Source organism: Nerophis ophidion, linkage group LG07 (genome assembly GCF_033978795.1).
Source record: "Nerophis ophidion isolate RoL-2023_Sa linkage group LG07, RoL_Noph_v1.0, whole genome shotgun sequence".
NCBI lineage: Eukaryota > Metazoa > Chordata > Actinopteri > Syngnathiformes > Syngnathidae > Nerophis > Nerophis ophidion.
In genome coordinates this window covers 29,938,848-29,956,311 of record NC_084617.1, presented here as the reverse complement: position 1 = coordinate 29,956,311, position 17,464 = coordinate 29,938,848, and the positions used below count along the sequence as shown (strand labels likewise).

At 37.3% G+C, this 17,464-nt stretch overlaps 1 protein-coding gene across 5 annotated transcripts in view; it reads left to right on the top strand.

Annotated features, from left to right (window-relative positions):
• Positions 1–17,464, top strand: part of usp7 (ubiquitin specific peptidase 7 (herpes virus-associated)) — a 74,413-nt gene that overhangs the window by 6,802 nt on the left and 50,147 nt on the right. For all 5 annotated transcript variants that reach the window (XR_009807472.1, XM_061905892.1, XM_061905893.1 and 2 more), the window contains exons 2-9: positions 8,748–8,852; positions 11,236–11,434; positions 11,542–11,680; positions 15,146–15,234; positions 15,321–15,429; positions 15,533–15,663; positions 17,279–17,333; positions 17,399–17,464. The exon at positions 17,399–17,464 is cut by the window's right edge and continues 15 nt beyond it. Coding sequence is in view for 4 of the 5 variants with exons in the window: in XM_061905893.1 (XP_061761877.1) it covers positions 8,748–8,852; positions 11,236–11,434; positions 11,542–11,680; positions 15,146–15,234; positions 15,321–15,429; positions 15,533–15,663; positions 17,279–17,333; positions 17,399–17,464 (893 nt within the window). In the remaining variant the exon portion in view is untranslated. The remainder of the gene's footprint in view (positions 1–8,747; positions 8,853–11,235; positions 11,435–11,541; positions 11,681–15,145; positions 15,235–15,320; positions 15,430–15,532; positions 15,664–17,278; positions 17,334–17,398) is intronic.

The window sequence follows — 17,464 nt, the reverse complement described above, 5'->3', positions numbered from 1 at the left end:
TAAACCAAGTTGTGGTAGTAGTTTTGTCAGTAGTTCTGTCGTGGATGTACACTGTATAGTGATGAATCCAATAAACATTTGATTTGATTTGACATTAAATTTGCAAATTGCGCACCATTGGTATTGTGCTTACAACAATAACACTGCCAAATGTTGTCCACCAGCACGGTCCATGGATGTTTTGGTCATTTAATTTTCTATTACGACTGGTTTGTTTGAATTTCCTTTTAAAATGCAAAAAACAAGGATTTTAAAAAATTTTTGTGTCGATGCGTAATAACTCCGTCTAAAATTAATTTGGTTTTCATTTTGGAATTTTGAATCTCCGGTAAAGAAACAAAATAGAGCAAAACATAAATTATTTCATTTGCATATGTTGTAAGCACAATACCAATGGCGCGCAATTTGCAAAATGCGCAACCGCATTTTGCAAATTTAATATCAAATCAAATGTTTATTGGATTCATTACTATACAGGGTACATCTACGACTAAACTACTGACTAAACTACTACCAAGTGTGGATTCAGGCCGGCTGGCCTATTTCAAATTCCAGGTAACCCTACATTATTCCATCCATTTACTACAGCTTATTCCGTTTTTGGGGTCGCGGGGGCTGCTGGCGCCTATCTCAGCTACAATCGGGCGGAAGGCGGAGTACACCCTGGACAAGTCGCCACCTCATCGCTGGGCCAACAAAGAAAGACAGAACATTCACACACTAGGGGCAATTTAGTGTTGTCAATCAACCTATCCCCAGGTGCATGTCTTTGGAAGTGGGAGGAAGCTGGGATACCTGGAGGGAACCCACGCATTCACGGGGAGGACATGCAAACTCCACACAGAAAGATCCCGAGCCTGGGATTGAACCAATGACTGCAGGACCTTCGTATTGTGAGGCAGACGCACTAACCCCTCTTCCACTGTGAAGCCCACCCTATATTTTATAAATAGTAAACCAAGTTGTGGTAGTAGTTTAGTCATTAGTTCTGTCATGGATGTACACTGTATAGTGATAGATCCATTAAACAATTGATTTGATTTGACATTAAATTTGTAAAATGCGATTGCGCATTTGGCAAATTGTGCGCCATTGGTATTGTGCTTACAACAATAACACTGCCAAATGTTGTCCACCAGCACGGTCCGTGGATGTTTTGGTCATTTAATCTTCTATTACGACTGGTTTGTTTGAATTTCCATTTAAAATTAAAAAAAACAAGGATTTATTTGTATTTTGTGTCTGAGTAATAACTCAATTTAAAATTAATTTGGTTTTCATTTTGGAATTTTTAATCTCCGGTAAACAAACAAAATAGAACAAAACATAAGTTATTTCATTTGCATATGTTGTAAGCACAATACCAATGGCGCGCAATTTGCAAAATGCGCAACCGCATTTTGCAAATTTAATGTCAAATCAAATGTTTATTGGATTCATTACTATACAGGGTACATCCACAACAGAACTACTGACTAAACTACTACCAAGTGTGGATTCAGGCCGGGTGGCCTATTCAAATTTCTACATTATTATATTTTATAAATAGTAAACCAAGTTGTGGTAGTAGTTTAGTCAGTAGTTCTGTCGTGGATGTACACTGTATAGTGATGAATCCATTAAACATTTGACTTGATTTGATTTGATTTGACATTAAATTTGTAAAATGCGATTGCGCATTTGGCAAATTGTGTGCCATTGGTATTTTGCTTACAACAATAACACTGCCAAATGTTGTCCACCAGCACGGTCCGTAGATGTTTTGGTCATTTAATCTTCTATTACGGCTGGTTTGTTTGAATTTCCTTTTAAAATGCAAAAAACAAGGATTTAAAAAAAAATTTGTGTCGATGCGTAATAACTCCGTCTAAAGTTAATTTGGTTTTCATTTTGGAATTTTTAGTCTCCAGTAAACAAACAAAATACAACAAAACATATGTTATTTCATTTGCATATGTTGTAAGCACAATACCAATGGCGACCAATTTGCAAAATGCGCAATCGCATTTTGCAAATTTAATGTCAAATCAAATCAGATGTTTATTGGATTCATCACTATACAGGGTATATCCATGACTAGAATACTGACTAAACTACCACCAAGTGTGGATTCAGACCGGGTGGCCTATTTCAAGTTCCAGGTAACCCTACATTATTCCATCCATCCATTTTCTACCGCTTATTCCCTTTTGGGGTCGCGGGGGGCGCTGGCGCCTATCTCAGCTACAATCGGGCGGAAGGCGTCGTACACCCTGGACAAGTCGTAACCTCATCGCAGACCCTACATTATTAAATTCATAAATAGTAAACCAAGTTCTGGTAGTAGTTTAGTCAGTAGTTCTGTCGTGGATGTACACTGTATAGTGATGAATCCAATAAACATTTCATTTGATTTGACATTAAATTTGCAAAATGCGGTTGCGCATTTTGCAAACTGCGCGCCATTGGTATTGTGCTTACAACACATATACCCAAAGTTTTATTTTTAAAGTAAAAGCAGGTATAATTATAATGGTACCCGGATATCAGGGACTAGCTGAAATGTCTTTGGAGCCCTACACTGTAACTGGTTTAGAAGTCACAGAAGCTGTACACACATAGCAACATAAACCGAAAAACAAACCAAAATGGATGTTTTTTCAAATTCGGATGCTCAAACCGGAAGTAGCCAGTTAAAGACAGGGCCAGTAAGAAAATCTATTCTATAGTCCATCCATCCATCCATTTTCTACCGCTTATTCCCTTTGGGGTCGCGGGGGGCGCTGGTGCCTATCTCAGCTACAATTGGGCGGAAGGCAGCGTACACCCTGGACAAGTTGCCACCACCATCAAATTCCTTTTTGCCTCCCCTTCTGTATGAAATTTGCGTAGAAATAGCTCTAGATGTCAGTCCTCGTCGTACCATGTCTGAACACATTTAGTGCTCCGAACACATTTAGCCAGACATACTTTTAATTTGAAAATATAAACTTCCGTTGTCACAATATGAAAAACCACCATTTGTTACTGTTTTTCCATTTATTTACTATGGATTTTCATTTTTCTTTTGTAAAAGGTACATGAAAATCAAACCGGTTTTATATATAGTTTTGTAGAATGCTTAGTTTTTCAATTTTGACCTTTAAGGTCAGTGGATGTTTTGGTCATTTAATCTTCGTTTTATCAATGGAATTTTGAGACAGGTTTATTTAAATTTCATTTTAAAATACAAAAAGTTATATAAAAACAAATCATTCTCTTTTTTTGTGTCAAAGAGCAATAGCTAAATCTAAAATCAGTTTGATTTTCATTTTGGAATTTTTAATCTCCGGTGACAGAAACAAAACAGAAGTTATTTAATTTGCGGATACCAGAAGTTTTATTTTCAAATTAAAAGCAGGGATAATTACAACGGTACCCAGGTGTCACTGACTCTAGCTAAAATGTCTTTGGAGTCCTACACTGAAACTAATTTAGATGTGACAACAGGGCTCACATCAACAGAAATATTTACACGTAAACTGAAAAAGAGACCCAAAGGATGTTTTTCCATTTTCTGCCGCTGAAACCGGAAGTAGCCAGTTAAAGATAAGACCGGTAAGAAAATCTATTCTATGGTGCGCAATCAAATCCCTTTATGCCTCCACTTCTGTACTAAACGTGTGTAGAAATATCTGTAGATGTCGGTCCTTGTCGTACCATGTCTGAACACATTTAGCCAGACGCGCTTTTACTTTAAAAATAAAAACTTCTGTTGTCATATTATGAAAAAACACCTTTGGTATCGTTTTTCCATTTGTTTACTAGGGATTTTAATTTTCCTTTATGAAAGGTAAAATGAAAATCAAACCGGTTGTAAATATAGTTTTTGTAGAATGCTTTGTTTTGCAATTTTGACTATAAAGGTCAGTGGGTGTTTTTGTCATTTAATCTTTGTTTCATCAATGGAAGTTTACCACTGGTTTATTTGAATTTACTTTTTAAAATACAAAAACTGATATAAAACCTAAGCATTCTTTTTTTGGTGTCAAAGAGCAATCAATAACAACATTTAAAAACGGTTGGGTTTTCATTTTTGCAATTTTTAATCTCTAATGAGCAGAAACAAAACATAAGTTATTTAATTTGCAGACACTGGAAGTTTTATTTTCAACCTAAAAGCGGGGATAATTCCAATGGTACCTGTGTGTCAGTGACTCTAGCTAAAATGTCTCTGGAGCCTTACACTTACAACGAAACTGATTTAAGACGTGACAGAAATCTGTACGCGCATAGCAACATAAACTGAAAAACAAACCAAAAAGGATGTTTTTCCATATTCTTCCGCTGAAACCGCAAGTAGCCAGTTTAAAGACAAGACCAGTAAGAAAATATATTCTATGGTGCACAATCAAATCCCTTTTTGCCTCCACTTCTGAACGAAATGTGCGTAGAAATATCTGTAGATGTCGGTCCTCGTTGTACCATGTCTGAAACATTTGTGTGTAGTACCGGTACTCTAAACCCATTTAGCCAGAAACACTTTTACTTTGAGAATAAAAACTTCTGTTGTCATAATATGAAAAACCAAGGTTTGGGTCTGTTTTTCTATTTGATTACTAAGGATTTTCATTTTTATGTTATGAAATGTATAGCTCAAATCAAACCGTTTTTGTATATAGTTTTTGAAGAATGCTTTGTTTTTCAATTTTATTTTTTCTTACAACGAAGCATAAAGGTCAGTGTAGGTATTGGTCATTGAATTTTCGTTTCATCAATGAAAATTGAATTACCGGTATTTGAATTACATTACAACAGAAGAAAAACAATTTCCTTTTAGTGCTGTCAAAGAACAATAACATCTTAACACTGAGATTTTCATATTATATTTCATATAACATCTAAATCCCCGGTAAACAAACGGAAAAGCCCGAAAAAACAGATGTTTTCTCATATTCGGACACAAAGTTTTTATTTTTGTAAGTAAACGTGAGAATAAGGTCCATGTACGATTCATTCTATTTTCAATTCTGAAACTCAAATCAAAAAACTAAATTAGGGCCAGTTTTCGATTTTTATCATATATGGCAGATTTTAAAACAAAAAAGGGTCGATTTTTCATTCAAATACTGCCATAAAATTGGATGTTGTGCTGTTTTCCTTTTATGGATTAGAATTTTTTCAGATAAACAAAAATCCAACACTCCAAAATGCTTGGTTATCTATGTAATGACCAATTGAACCGGAAGCAGTATTTTAGTTTTTCCTTCAAGTGTAGTATGTTTTTAGCATAATGGTAACACTTTTGTTCAGCAGGAGTCCTGTTGTCGTTTTTAAACAGTGTCATAAATAGTTGTCCAACTTTTGTTTCAGAAATGAAAATAGAAGATATGGCCTGAAATTATTTTTTTCATTTGGATTTAAGATTTGGGAATAGAATGAATGGAATGTGCACGGACAATGTAGGTTTTCGTCATTGAATTTTTTGTTTCATTAATGAAAATTGAAAAAGGCCTGGTTTATTAGAATTACATTAGAAAAAATGAAAAACCTTTTTTCCTTTTTGTGGTGTCAAAGAACAATAATATATAAACTCCGTTTGATCTTCATATTATATTTCTTATAACATACATTTAAATCTCCGGTAAACACACAGAAAAGCTGGAGGAAAAAAAATGTTTTATCATATTCCGACACAAATTTTTTATTTTCAAAGTAAAAGCGGGGATGGTATTGTATTAGTGTCTGGCTAGATATGTATTGGAGTTGTACGCAGTAAGGACACCATTTAGTACAGTATTTTTTCTTCCAGGCCAGTGCTGTCTTTTAAATCGCTCCATCCTGTTTCGGTGTCGGAATATGAAAAAACACATTTTTGGTCTGTTTTTCAGTTTCTGTTGGTGTGTAAAGATTACTGTAGATGTCAGCCCCCGTCGTGTCTGGTCTGAAATAATTTTTGTGTCGGTCTCCGAAGACATTTTAGCTAGAGTCACAGGTCTTAGTAATTATCTTTGCTTTTATTTTGAAAATAAAATTTCCAGTACCTACAAATTAAATAACTTTGCTTTTTGTTCAGTTTTTCCCTTTCTGTTCGCTTGGGATTAAAATCTTTGTTTTATGAATGAAAATTAAACAGTTATTTGCATGTCGTTATTGCTCTTTGACACAAAAAAAGTAACTTTTTGCTGGGTGCCCAAAATGGGCCGTGCAGTCATTTGCTGGGTTGGCTTCCCAAATGTATCACATATTCTTACTGACCTCTTTCAAGCTCGCAAGTGGCATCACGATCCGATATTGATAACAAATATCGGTCCATTATCAGCCAAAAAAAAGGGGATTATATGGATTTACATGAAAAATTCACAATATAAGCTCTGATACCAGCAGTCCTGCAGCGCGTTTGTGCAAAGATGGACAGACCATTAACGTGTTAATGTCTACAAAAAGGTAAACATGATAGGCTATATGCGACTAGGAGCTAGCAGCTCACACTTTGTAACGAGTGTCCTCATTGATCAATATTGCAGTGTAAAATAATATTTACCTAATAATTACATATAACTTACACATACTAGTCTTCAAGGCAGAAGCATATATTAGTAAGTTGAATGATGTGGATACGTTTTGTCACTGAATACCTTTTGGGTCATGAGCTTAACTTAATGAAATATTGTGGCCACCAGGGACGATAAATTACCACTACGCTTTAATTTAAAGACAGAATAAGTCAATTTCAGACGATTAATTATAGGTAGGTTAGTGTTTTTCATACCTACCAAAATTATCTGTTTGACTCATTTAGTCATACCAAAGACTATAGAAAAAATGGGACCCATTGCCTCCATGCTTGGCACTCAGCATCAAGGGTTAGAATTGGGGGTTAAATCACCATAAATGATTCCCGGGCTCGGCACCGCTGCTGCCCACTGCTCCCTTCACTTTCCAGGGGGTGACCAAGGGGATGGGTCAAATGCAGAGGACGCATTTCACCACATCTAGTGTTTGTGTGACAATCATTGGTACTTTAACTTCACTTGATCAAACCTTTTCTAACATTCCACATTACTAAATAATAAATTGTCGGATTCCTGAAAATATCGAATCAAAATAGTATCGGCAAAGAGTTAAGGGTATCAGAAGTTGATTCTCTAAATCTCACACAATCCTTTATAACATGTCTGCATTTTTGCATTTAAAGCAGCGTTATTATTTTAGGCTATTTGTGGTTCATGCCAAAAATAAAATTTTTTGGACCATTGGCACATTTTGACTTTGTCCCTAGGAGGCCAAATGTTTGGGCACCCTGAAATATAGTTAATAAAAAGTGCATGTGTCATTTAATATTAGAAAGTCCCAATTAAAGTTAAAGTACCAATGAGTTAATGCACTTGCTAACACAAAGTTGCATTTCTTTTTATATGTTACTTGAATTCCGACCTTCAAAACTTCAGAACAATTTCCAATAACACCACATGCACAGTCTGATAGGATTCAATACGGCATTACACCTCAAATGTGAACATACAATACATGTTTATTGCCAGTTGCACGCGTACAGGACCAGAAAGGTACACTGGAATTCTTGCTTCTACAAAAAAGTAATTAAAAAAACATTGTATGGAGGGGGAAAAAATACAAACACATACAAACTAAAAAAATATATAGCATTAGCAGCTAAGTAAGATAAAATAATTGCTGTATTAAGGTAGACGTATAGTACAAAAAAATATTGGGAATACCGATTTGAAATAAAAATGTAGATACAGTACATGGCCAAAGTTTGGACACACCTCATTTCAATGCATTTTCTTTATTTTCATGACTATTTACGTTGTAGATTGTCACTGAAGGCATCAAAATTATGACACCTGTGAAGTAAAAGCCATTTCAGGTAACTACCTCTTGAAGCTCATCGAGAGAATGCAAAGAGTTTGTTCATTCATAGTTTTGATGCCTTCAGTGACAATCCACAATCTAATCGTCAAGAAAAAAAAAAAGAAAACACATTGAACGAGGAGAAGTGTCCAAACTTTTGCCCTGTACTGTATGTTGATAAGCAGTTTTAACTAACGTGGATTGCAGTAGTTGATCCACTTTTTCATTGTAGCATATTAATGTTATTTTAAATAAAAGGTCCTTTTGCGTTTATCTTGGCATTATCCAGGCCCAAAACACCGCGGGAACAAAGTTACTTGTTAGAACATTGAGTACAAATATAAGCAGACACTTTTTTTTTTAACTAATAGAAAGTGATAAACAAAAACATTTGATGAAATTGATTTTAATTTGGGTATTTAATCTCCATGCTTCACTGTGGAAGATAGTCCTGGCATGGCAAAATCTTTGCAACTCCATTTTACAGTATATCATACTTGTACATTTACTACAAGTGACTCATCTTAACAGAGGAATGTTTGACTTTCTCTATCCACTGGAGGATGATAGGATATTGGACATGGAGACAACTGTGCGTAAACCTTTAATTAGCAATGTGTCATCCATGTTCAATAGGCAATTATATGGACCATCAAACTGTCTCATGGCAGCCCCTGTCCTCACTGTGTGTTGCCAGAAGCTGCGCCATGCTCTCTGCATGTCTTTATCTTGATGTTTTCTTTGAAGCAAGTACTTGAGTTAGAATGTATACATACTCACATTGTTGAGGAAGTACTAAATATAGCCTGCATCATGATTTAACTTTGGAAATTGTCTCGGGTATTGACATAATATTTTGTTTCCTTTCTACCTGTCCTACTGACTTATTGCTTTGTCGCTCTCTCTGTGCGCAGCTGGTGACACCGACGACCCTCCAAGAATCCCAGCCAACCCAGTAATCAATGGCAACTTGGCCATGGCAGACGGACACAACAACACAGAAGAGGACATGGAGGACGGTGAGTCGGTATACAGTGACACTAAAATTGTGTTTTTATGAATTACGGATAATAAAGACCTGAGGGCAAATGTCATGTAAACATTTTTATTGTAAATGTAACCTTCCTCTGATTATAATCTCTCCGCTATCAAGGCAGAAAGGAAATGTCAACATTAACATGAAAAAACACTCAATGTCAACAAAATGGTAAAACACATTGAGCACTTAACAATAAGCTCTTAAAATGAAGGAATATGTAAAAAGTGCTCCATAAAGTGTAAAAAAAATGGTGCAAAGTGTGAAAATGTAAACATACAGAAACCTGAGTACTATTTTCTGCAGGTTTAGTGGCAAGATGTTATGTCTGTGTAACATTAATTTTTGCTCTGTTGTACTTATTTAACTACGGAAATGTCTTTTTTTGTTATGCAGTAATTATTTAAGTATGATAGGTTGATTGACAATAGTAAATTGACCCTAGTGTCAATGTTGTCTGTATCTGTTGGCCCTGCGATGAGGTGGCGACTTGGCCAGGGTGTACTCGGCCTACCGCCCGAATGCAGCTGAGATAGGCTCCCCTTGCGACCCCAACAAGGGATAAGCGGTAGAAAATGGATGGATGATTATGTCTATAATTGACATTTTTTATGATCTATGGAAAATATGGAGTGGGAGAATAATATATTTTTATTTTTAAATATAACCATCTATCAAGGCAGAAAGGAAATGTCAATACAAGCATGGAAAACACTCAATGTAAAACAAAATTGTAAAATCACATTGAACACTTAACAATATGCTCTTGAAAATAAGGAATGTGTAAGAAATGCTTCATAAAGTGTAAGAAAATAGTGCAAAGTGTGAAAATGTAAACTGAGTGAAACCTGAGAACTATTTTCTGCAGGTTTAGTGGCAAGAAGTTACAGCTGTGCTCCAAAGGGTGAGCTAAGGTGGTGTGGTATTAGCGCTCTAGCCTGGCATCATTTACAGACCACATTGGTCTGTACGGTCCCTTTGGAAAAAAATCCACAATTTCTTTATTTTGACTTTCTTTTCTCACTCCATGCAGAGAATCAAGCAAACATGATAGTTGATACTGTTACCTGATTGGCTGTTATCAGTGATCACGAGAGAGTAAGTGGCTTTGTTCATGCAACTAACCTTGGTTCCATGGTTCCAGGTTTCTTATGTATAAATTAGGGCTGGGCGATATTGCCATTTTTTAATATCACAATATTTTTAGGCCATATCGCGATAAACGATATATTACGATATTTTGCCTTGGCCTTGAATGAACACTTTGCATATAATCACAGCAGTATGATGATTATAGCAAGTGACTTTTCAAATGATGCTACATATTAGCAGTAATGCTACTTTTTATAGCGACGCTTTTTCCCCCCACACTTGACAAATTACGGTTGTCTGTTCGACATTTTCTCACTTAAAGCCGAACCACCGCCAGACGATGAAAACCCTGTTGTTTTTATTGTGAATTAAGTCTTCCTTCATTTGTTACCAGATCCGGACCTTCTTTCTCTGGTACGGCTACGTTAACAGCTCACGGAGCCCAGTATGCTACCTCTCTGCTCTGCTCTGCTCTGCGAGGGCGGACACGTATGTGACGTATGACGTGACAGTTGTGACGTATGTAAGAATGTGCGCCTGCTTGTCTGTGAGGAGGGACAGGAATGAGTGTGAAGAGCCTGAATGTCCTCAGCTAAAAGCAACTGTGTGAGAACGTATACTCGAATACTACGATATAGTCATTTTCTATATCGCACAGAGACAAACCCGCGATATGCCGTATATATGGATATATCGCCCAGGCCTAGTATAAATACACATTAATGGAATGTTTTATCAAGTACATTTTTGTTGATATTACTTACACGTCAATCGCAATATATATTGATATCTTTTTATAAAGACCATCCCTACGTCACACCGATAATTCAGATGACATTAATAGCTCAGGGTACTTTGATTTTGGTGGATTAGAGTAAAAACATCAGAGTTCCCCAGAGCTCACAATGTTTACAAACATTGCGTCCATCGTGCTGGACTTACTCACAGGAAGGAGTTTAACCCAACTCGCCACCCGAAACGTCAACATCGCCACCACCGAGCTTAAGAAAGGTCGTTCCCGCCGCCGCTGCGTCTGAAAAGTGCAAAAAACTTGTTATAGATGAACCGAGGGCCAAAGTGGTCTGCCGTGGAAATGATAGCTCTGGACGTCTTTAGGAATACTTTGTCAAATCCACATTTGTGCACAAACGGTTCAATTATCGGTCATGGAAGCAGAATCTGTATCTGCTTGAAAACAGATGTAATGCATCCCCGATTTTTAGGACATAATTATTCCATATAGTCTTTTTCTCATTTCTTCCTTTTCACCGCAGACACCAGTTGGCGCTCAGAAGCCACTTTCAGGTTTGTGGTAGAGCGCTTCAGCCGCCTGAGCGAGTCGGTGCTCAGCCCGTCCTGCTTCGTCCGCAACCTCCCGTGGAAGATCATGGTGATGCCGCGCTTCTATGCCGACCGGCCTCACCAGAAGAGCGTGGGCTTCTTCTTGCAGTGTAATGCCGAGTCGGAATCCACGTAGGTGTCACGGTCCTTCCATCACGGCGTTGTTCAGTCCTGAATTATGAATAAAACGGTCGTTGTCCTTGAATAATAATGCTGGCTCGTATACTTGCCGCCTTCAGGTCATGGTCGTGTCACGCTCAGGCCATGCTCAAGATCATCCACTACAAAGATGACGAGAAATCCTTCAGTCGCAGGATCGTTCACCTGTTCTTCCACAAAGAGAACGACTGGGGCTTCTCCAACTTCATGTCCTGGAGCGTATGTGTTCAAATCCATTATTATATTCATCCCTTTGGTTAGAGAGGAACTGTTGTTTCTATCATTCACAATCCCGATGTAAGACACGTTTTTATATTTTTTTAACCTGCATTCTAAATGGTAAATAAACTCTAGCAAAAGTCCATTAACAATGGAGCCAATGCGAGCCGCTCTATTCCGCCTACAAAGCGTTAAAAAAAAAAACCTTCAAAAAGCCTCAATACTGCTTTTATATACAGTACAGGCCAAAAGTTTAGACACCTAATTTCAATGAGTTTTCTTTATTTTCATGACTATTTACATTGTAGATTGTCACTGAAAGCATCAACATTATGACACCTGTGAAATTAAAACCATTTCAGGTGACTACATCTTGAAGCTCATCGAGAGAATGCCTAGAGTGTGCAAAGCCGTAATCAGAACAAAGGGTGGCTATTTTGAAGAAACTAAACTATAAAACATGTTTTCAGTTATTTCGCCTTTTTTCTGTTAAGTAAATAACTCCACATGTGTTCATTCGTAGTTTTGATGCCTTCAGTGACAATCTACAATGTAGGTAGTCATGAAAATAAAGAAAACACATTTTAACGAGAAGGTGTGTCCAAACATTTGGCCTGTGTTGTACGTGCTTTAAGTATATACATATAAAATGGAGCAACATTTGTAGTTTACACATTTTGCTAATTTTAAGCATTTGACAGCATATTAATTTCACAGAGTCATCACACTTTTCCTTTAACGAAGGGACTGCTAAACATGACGGACTTGATGAGAGACAACAAAGGCTACTTTGGGACAAATGACGATCCAGAAACGTTTATTTTTGAGCCTGAGTGTCTGAGAATCTACAAGTTTTAGAAGCTGTGTGCTAAATACTTCTAAGTGATAAACAAGATATAAAAACATAATACGACAATCACTTATTCTACAGTGTCTGCTCGCATCTTGATAAAGACTGATGGAATGTTTATATATTCCCCTTTACCACAACAATTCATCATACGCCTCACAAAGGGTTAAAAAAGTACCACGAACGAGCATCTTTTCTTGTCTTTCTCGCCATTTCCGGCTCTAAGTTGTATGTCAAAGTTGATCTACTTGTGGGTTTATGTCCATAAACTACTATCCAGGTGAGAGACATGATTTATCATCTAGAATAACTTTAGTGTTCTCGTGAGACGTGTAAAAACGCCAACTCAACACCAAGCCAAACCGGAGTCAATGAAGAGAACGTCGTCGTAAGCTTGACCATTTACTTTTGACAATTCCTTCATAGACAAGATGGTGAAAAACTGAAAAGAACAAGAGACACAACACACAACACACTTATTGCCTCTGTACATATTCGTTTACAATGACATATAAAAATGTAACGGTAATGTTGGAAAATGTCCAGCAGAGGGAGACTCCCGTCTGCCTAAATGACTTGTACACATTATATCTAGTTCGACAATTATATTTAACATATCGGCACTATTACACTTTTTTAACGTGTCTGACATGTTGTTAACTTATTAAAGACGACTTACGGCATTGCTTCTTCGCCGCTTTGTGTAGGATGGCAACAGAAAGTACTACAGAAGACCACAAAATGTATCTCTAGCTTTCGAACAAATACCGGAAGTCAACCAACAGGAAGAAATTTAGCGGAAGTGACATCATCTAACTGCTGTTTACCGATTATAAAGTACAATAAATATAAACAACTTTACCTCCCAATTAAAGCATTGTAGTTACTAATACAAAATATTATCAAGTAATACAAAAATATTATATGGATTATAATGTAATTACGTAAATAATATTAACAGTTGACTTCAGGACAACACAATAACTTTTCACCAACTCGGAGGCTATGCAGCAGCTTAGTATGTCAATATAGCCGCATAAGCTAGTTAGCTCTGATCGCGGCGCCGCTAAAAATAGTTTGTCTGCGTTAGAGGTGAAGGAAGAAAATCGATTTTTAGATCCATCACAATTTGGACGATTATAAAATCTATTAGTAAAAGTCAATAATCGATGTATTTATTGTAAATAAAGTATTGCAGTTTGTTCTAAAATTTGTCTGACTTCAGCGAGCCATCTCCCTTAGAGATCCTACCAGCGTCTTTATTTTAGTGCACTTATATTCCAGTTTTGCACACATTTCTATTAATTTAATAAATGTGATTGGAATTTCTTATTACAAATGCACTGTTTTTAAAAGTTGTAAGTGATAAACTCTTATTTAGTGAAATGAAAAGTTAAACTGCCTGAATATACTTAAATTAAAGATGCATCAATAATTGATTTGTAATGGAATCGTAGCTCGTGGATTGTAATCCAGTCTTGAGGTGGCCAAAGATTCCCCCCCTAGTTAGCGTTCATAATGGCATTATATCAATACGTGGTTAAAAATCATGTTACCACATGTAAATAGACTATTGTTGGATGTTTTAGCGCAATAGAGTACTCCCAATATCTACATTGTCAGCAACTAACGATTATTTTGAGCCTACTAGGAGCCTTTGTTTGTTTACCTACTACTAAAAGACAAGTTGTCTAATATGTTCACTATTTTATTCAAGGGAAAAAATGTTCTTGGATTGCAATAACAAACATATGTCTAATGTACCGTAAGATTTTTTTGTTCAAATAAACAAATTATGCCATTTTTTGTGGTCCCCTTTATTTAGAAAAGTATCAAAGTATCGTAATACATACTAATACTAAAGTATTGGTATCGAGACAACCCTAGGGTGGAATTGTATCTTTGATTAATTCTTAAAATGTTGTCTATTTTATAGATTGTATGTTAAATATTATGATACCTCCATGCGCGGTTTGTGTTTATTAAAGTGAAATGTTGGCTATTTAATAGATTGTATGTTAAATATTATGATACCTCCATGCACAGTTTGTTTATTAAAGTGCCTTTTTTTTCCGGCGTTGCAAATTCACGCTGCTTTAAAACGTTCTTGAATTGATGTAAACAAAGTTTAGTTAGCTGACTTTGGATAAAATGATAGTTATTTTTCACAAGACTTCGTCTCACTGTTGTTAGCAAGGTAGAAGCTAACACTCTTACCGAAGCTGAGACCATGTCCTCCCTTCAAATGTTCATGTTTTTAACAAGAATAAGAGGAAATATCCTCACACTTTACATGTTATCACTGACCCATGTTTTTTTGATTGACTCACTTCCGCCCGAAGAAACACGAGCGATGACATCACAACTATTGTCGGCGACAAATTTTATTGTCTAACCGTTGCTTCCCTATTAGCCACCTCGTACTTGCCATATTTTACGACTAAGAATGCAAAAAAAAGAAAACCCATCCGTGTTGTTGTCTTACAAAGGGATTGTGAGTGATAGACAACCTACCAAAAAAGAGCACTTCCCCTTTAATAAACATGCACTGTTGTTCATTTTCTGTAGTTTGTCAGTCTTTTCATATGAAAAACTTTTCTAACTTTGCTCCTCAGGATGTGACCGACCCAGAGAAGGGCTTTGTGGATGACGACAAAGTCACTTTTGAGGTCTACGTCCAGGCAGACGCCCCACATGGAGTGGCGTACGTAATCTTTTAATAACTCTCGGAAGTTTGAATCAAGCCAGTTCCCCCAGAGAATGTGAAACTAGCGTTTCTTTGTGTAACAGGTGGGACTCCAAGAAACACACAGGCTATGTTGGTCTCAAGAACCAAGGAGCTACCTGCTACATGAACAGCCTGCTACAGACCCTTTTCTTCACCAACCAGCTACGTCGGGTGAGATGGTCTCCTTAAGGAGTTCAAACATATCCTTTTGGAAAGAGTTTTAGAAAGGAAAACAGGAGTGTGGTCTGATATTCTGTCGATCCTCTGCGTGCAGGCGGTGTACATGATGCCCACAGAGGGAGACGACTCATCCAAGAGCGTTCCTCTGGCCCTGCAGAGGGTTTTCTACGAGCTGCAACACAGCGACAAGCCAGTCGGCACCAAGAAACTCACCAAGTCCTTTGGGTAACATCTGCAAATATTCCTATTATGAGCAATAGTGTTTTTAGTCTGTATTTGATTGCTGCTAGTAGGGGTGTCCCGATACAACCTTTTCTCTGCCAATGCGATATCTGCTTTATCAAGTAAAAATACAGAGAGAATACAAATAGTAGCTATGAAAAACGATAACCTGTATTATTAATTGACTTATGGCGTCTTTGAATTGAAATTAAGTGGTAACACCTCATGGCCACAATAATTAATGGCGTTAATATCGTGACACAGTAAATTGTACGATGCGGACATGTTTGTTACTCTATCCTTGGAGACTTTGTGTAAATATTTTGCAACTATAATCATTTAATACTTACTTGTATCGACAAATGTATTTAGGTTGACTATTACTTGCTTAGCTGTTGTGCAGCCGCTAGCTTCTAGTGGCCTATAGCCTAGTATGTTTACCTTTTGTAAATGACTTGTATAGAAGTTGTGTGCCTATTGGGATACATTTAAATGTTAACTGGCTGTCCAGTTTTGCACAAATAAACACATGATCACACACAAGTAAAGACGCTCCATGACTGCTTGTATCGCACATGATATCACAGACAAGTAAACACGCAGCAGGACTGCTTGTATGGCACATGATATGACACAACTAAACACGGTGCAGGACTGCTTGTATCGCACATGATATCACACACACACACACACACATGTAAACACGCTGCTGGACTGCTTGTATCGCTCAAAACACACAAGTAAACCCGCTGCAGTACTGCTTGAATCACTCATGATATCACACACAAGTAAACATGCTGCAGGACTCCTTTTATCGCACATGATATCACACACAAACACGCTGCAGGACTGTTTGCATTGCACATGATATCACACAAATGTAATCATGCTGCAGGACTGTTTGTATTGCACATGATATCACACAAACATGTAAACATGCTTCAGGACTGTTTGTGTTGTACATGATATCACACACAAGTAAAAATGCCGCTGGACAGTGATGCCTGCAGAAGATATCACACACAAACACGCTGCAGGACTGCTTGTATTGCACACCATATCACACACAAGTAGACATCTTGCAGGACTGCTTATATCACACAAGTAAACACTCTGCAGGACTGCTTGTATCGCACACAAGTAAACTCGCTACATGGTAAATGGGTTGTACTCGTATAGTGCTTTTCTACCCCTTTTTAAGGAGCCCAAAGCGCTTTGACAGTATTTCCACATTCGCCCATTCACACACACATTCACACACTGACGGTGGGAGCTGCCATGCAAGGCGCTCACCAGGACCCATCAGGTCTGCTTGTATCGCACATGATAGATAGATAGATAGATAGATGGATAGTTAGTACTTTATTGATTCCTTCAGGAAAATTAAAATTCCAGCAGCAGTAGTGTACAGAGTTGAGATCAATTTAAAAAGTAAAAAGTGTGATATCACACAAGTAAACAATCTGCAGTACTGCTTGTATCACACGCTATCACACAAGTAAACACGCTGCAGGACTGCATGTATCACACACACAAGTAAACTCACTGCAGGACTGCTTGTATCGCACATGATTTCACACAAGTGTTGGTCTTTTAATAGCAAACATTTGTCTTGCAGGTGGGAAACTCTGGACAGTTTCATGCAACATGACGTTCAGGAGCTGTGCAGAGTTGTGAGTTCTCACTAAACAGTGTGTGAGATTGCAGAGAACATATTGCTGAGGGGTGTGTGTTTCAGCTCCTGGACAATGTGGAGAACAAAATGAAAGGCACTTGTGTTGAGGGAACCATCCCCAAGCTCTTC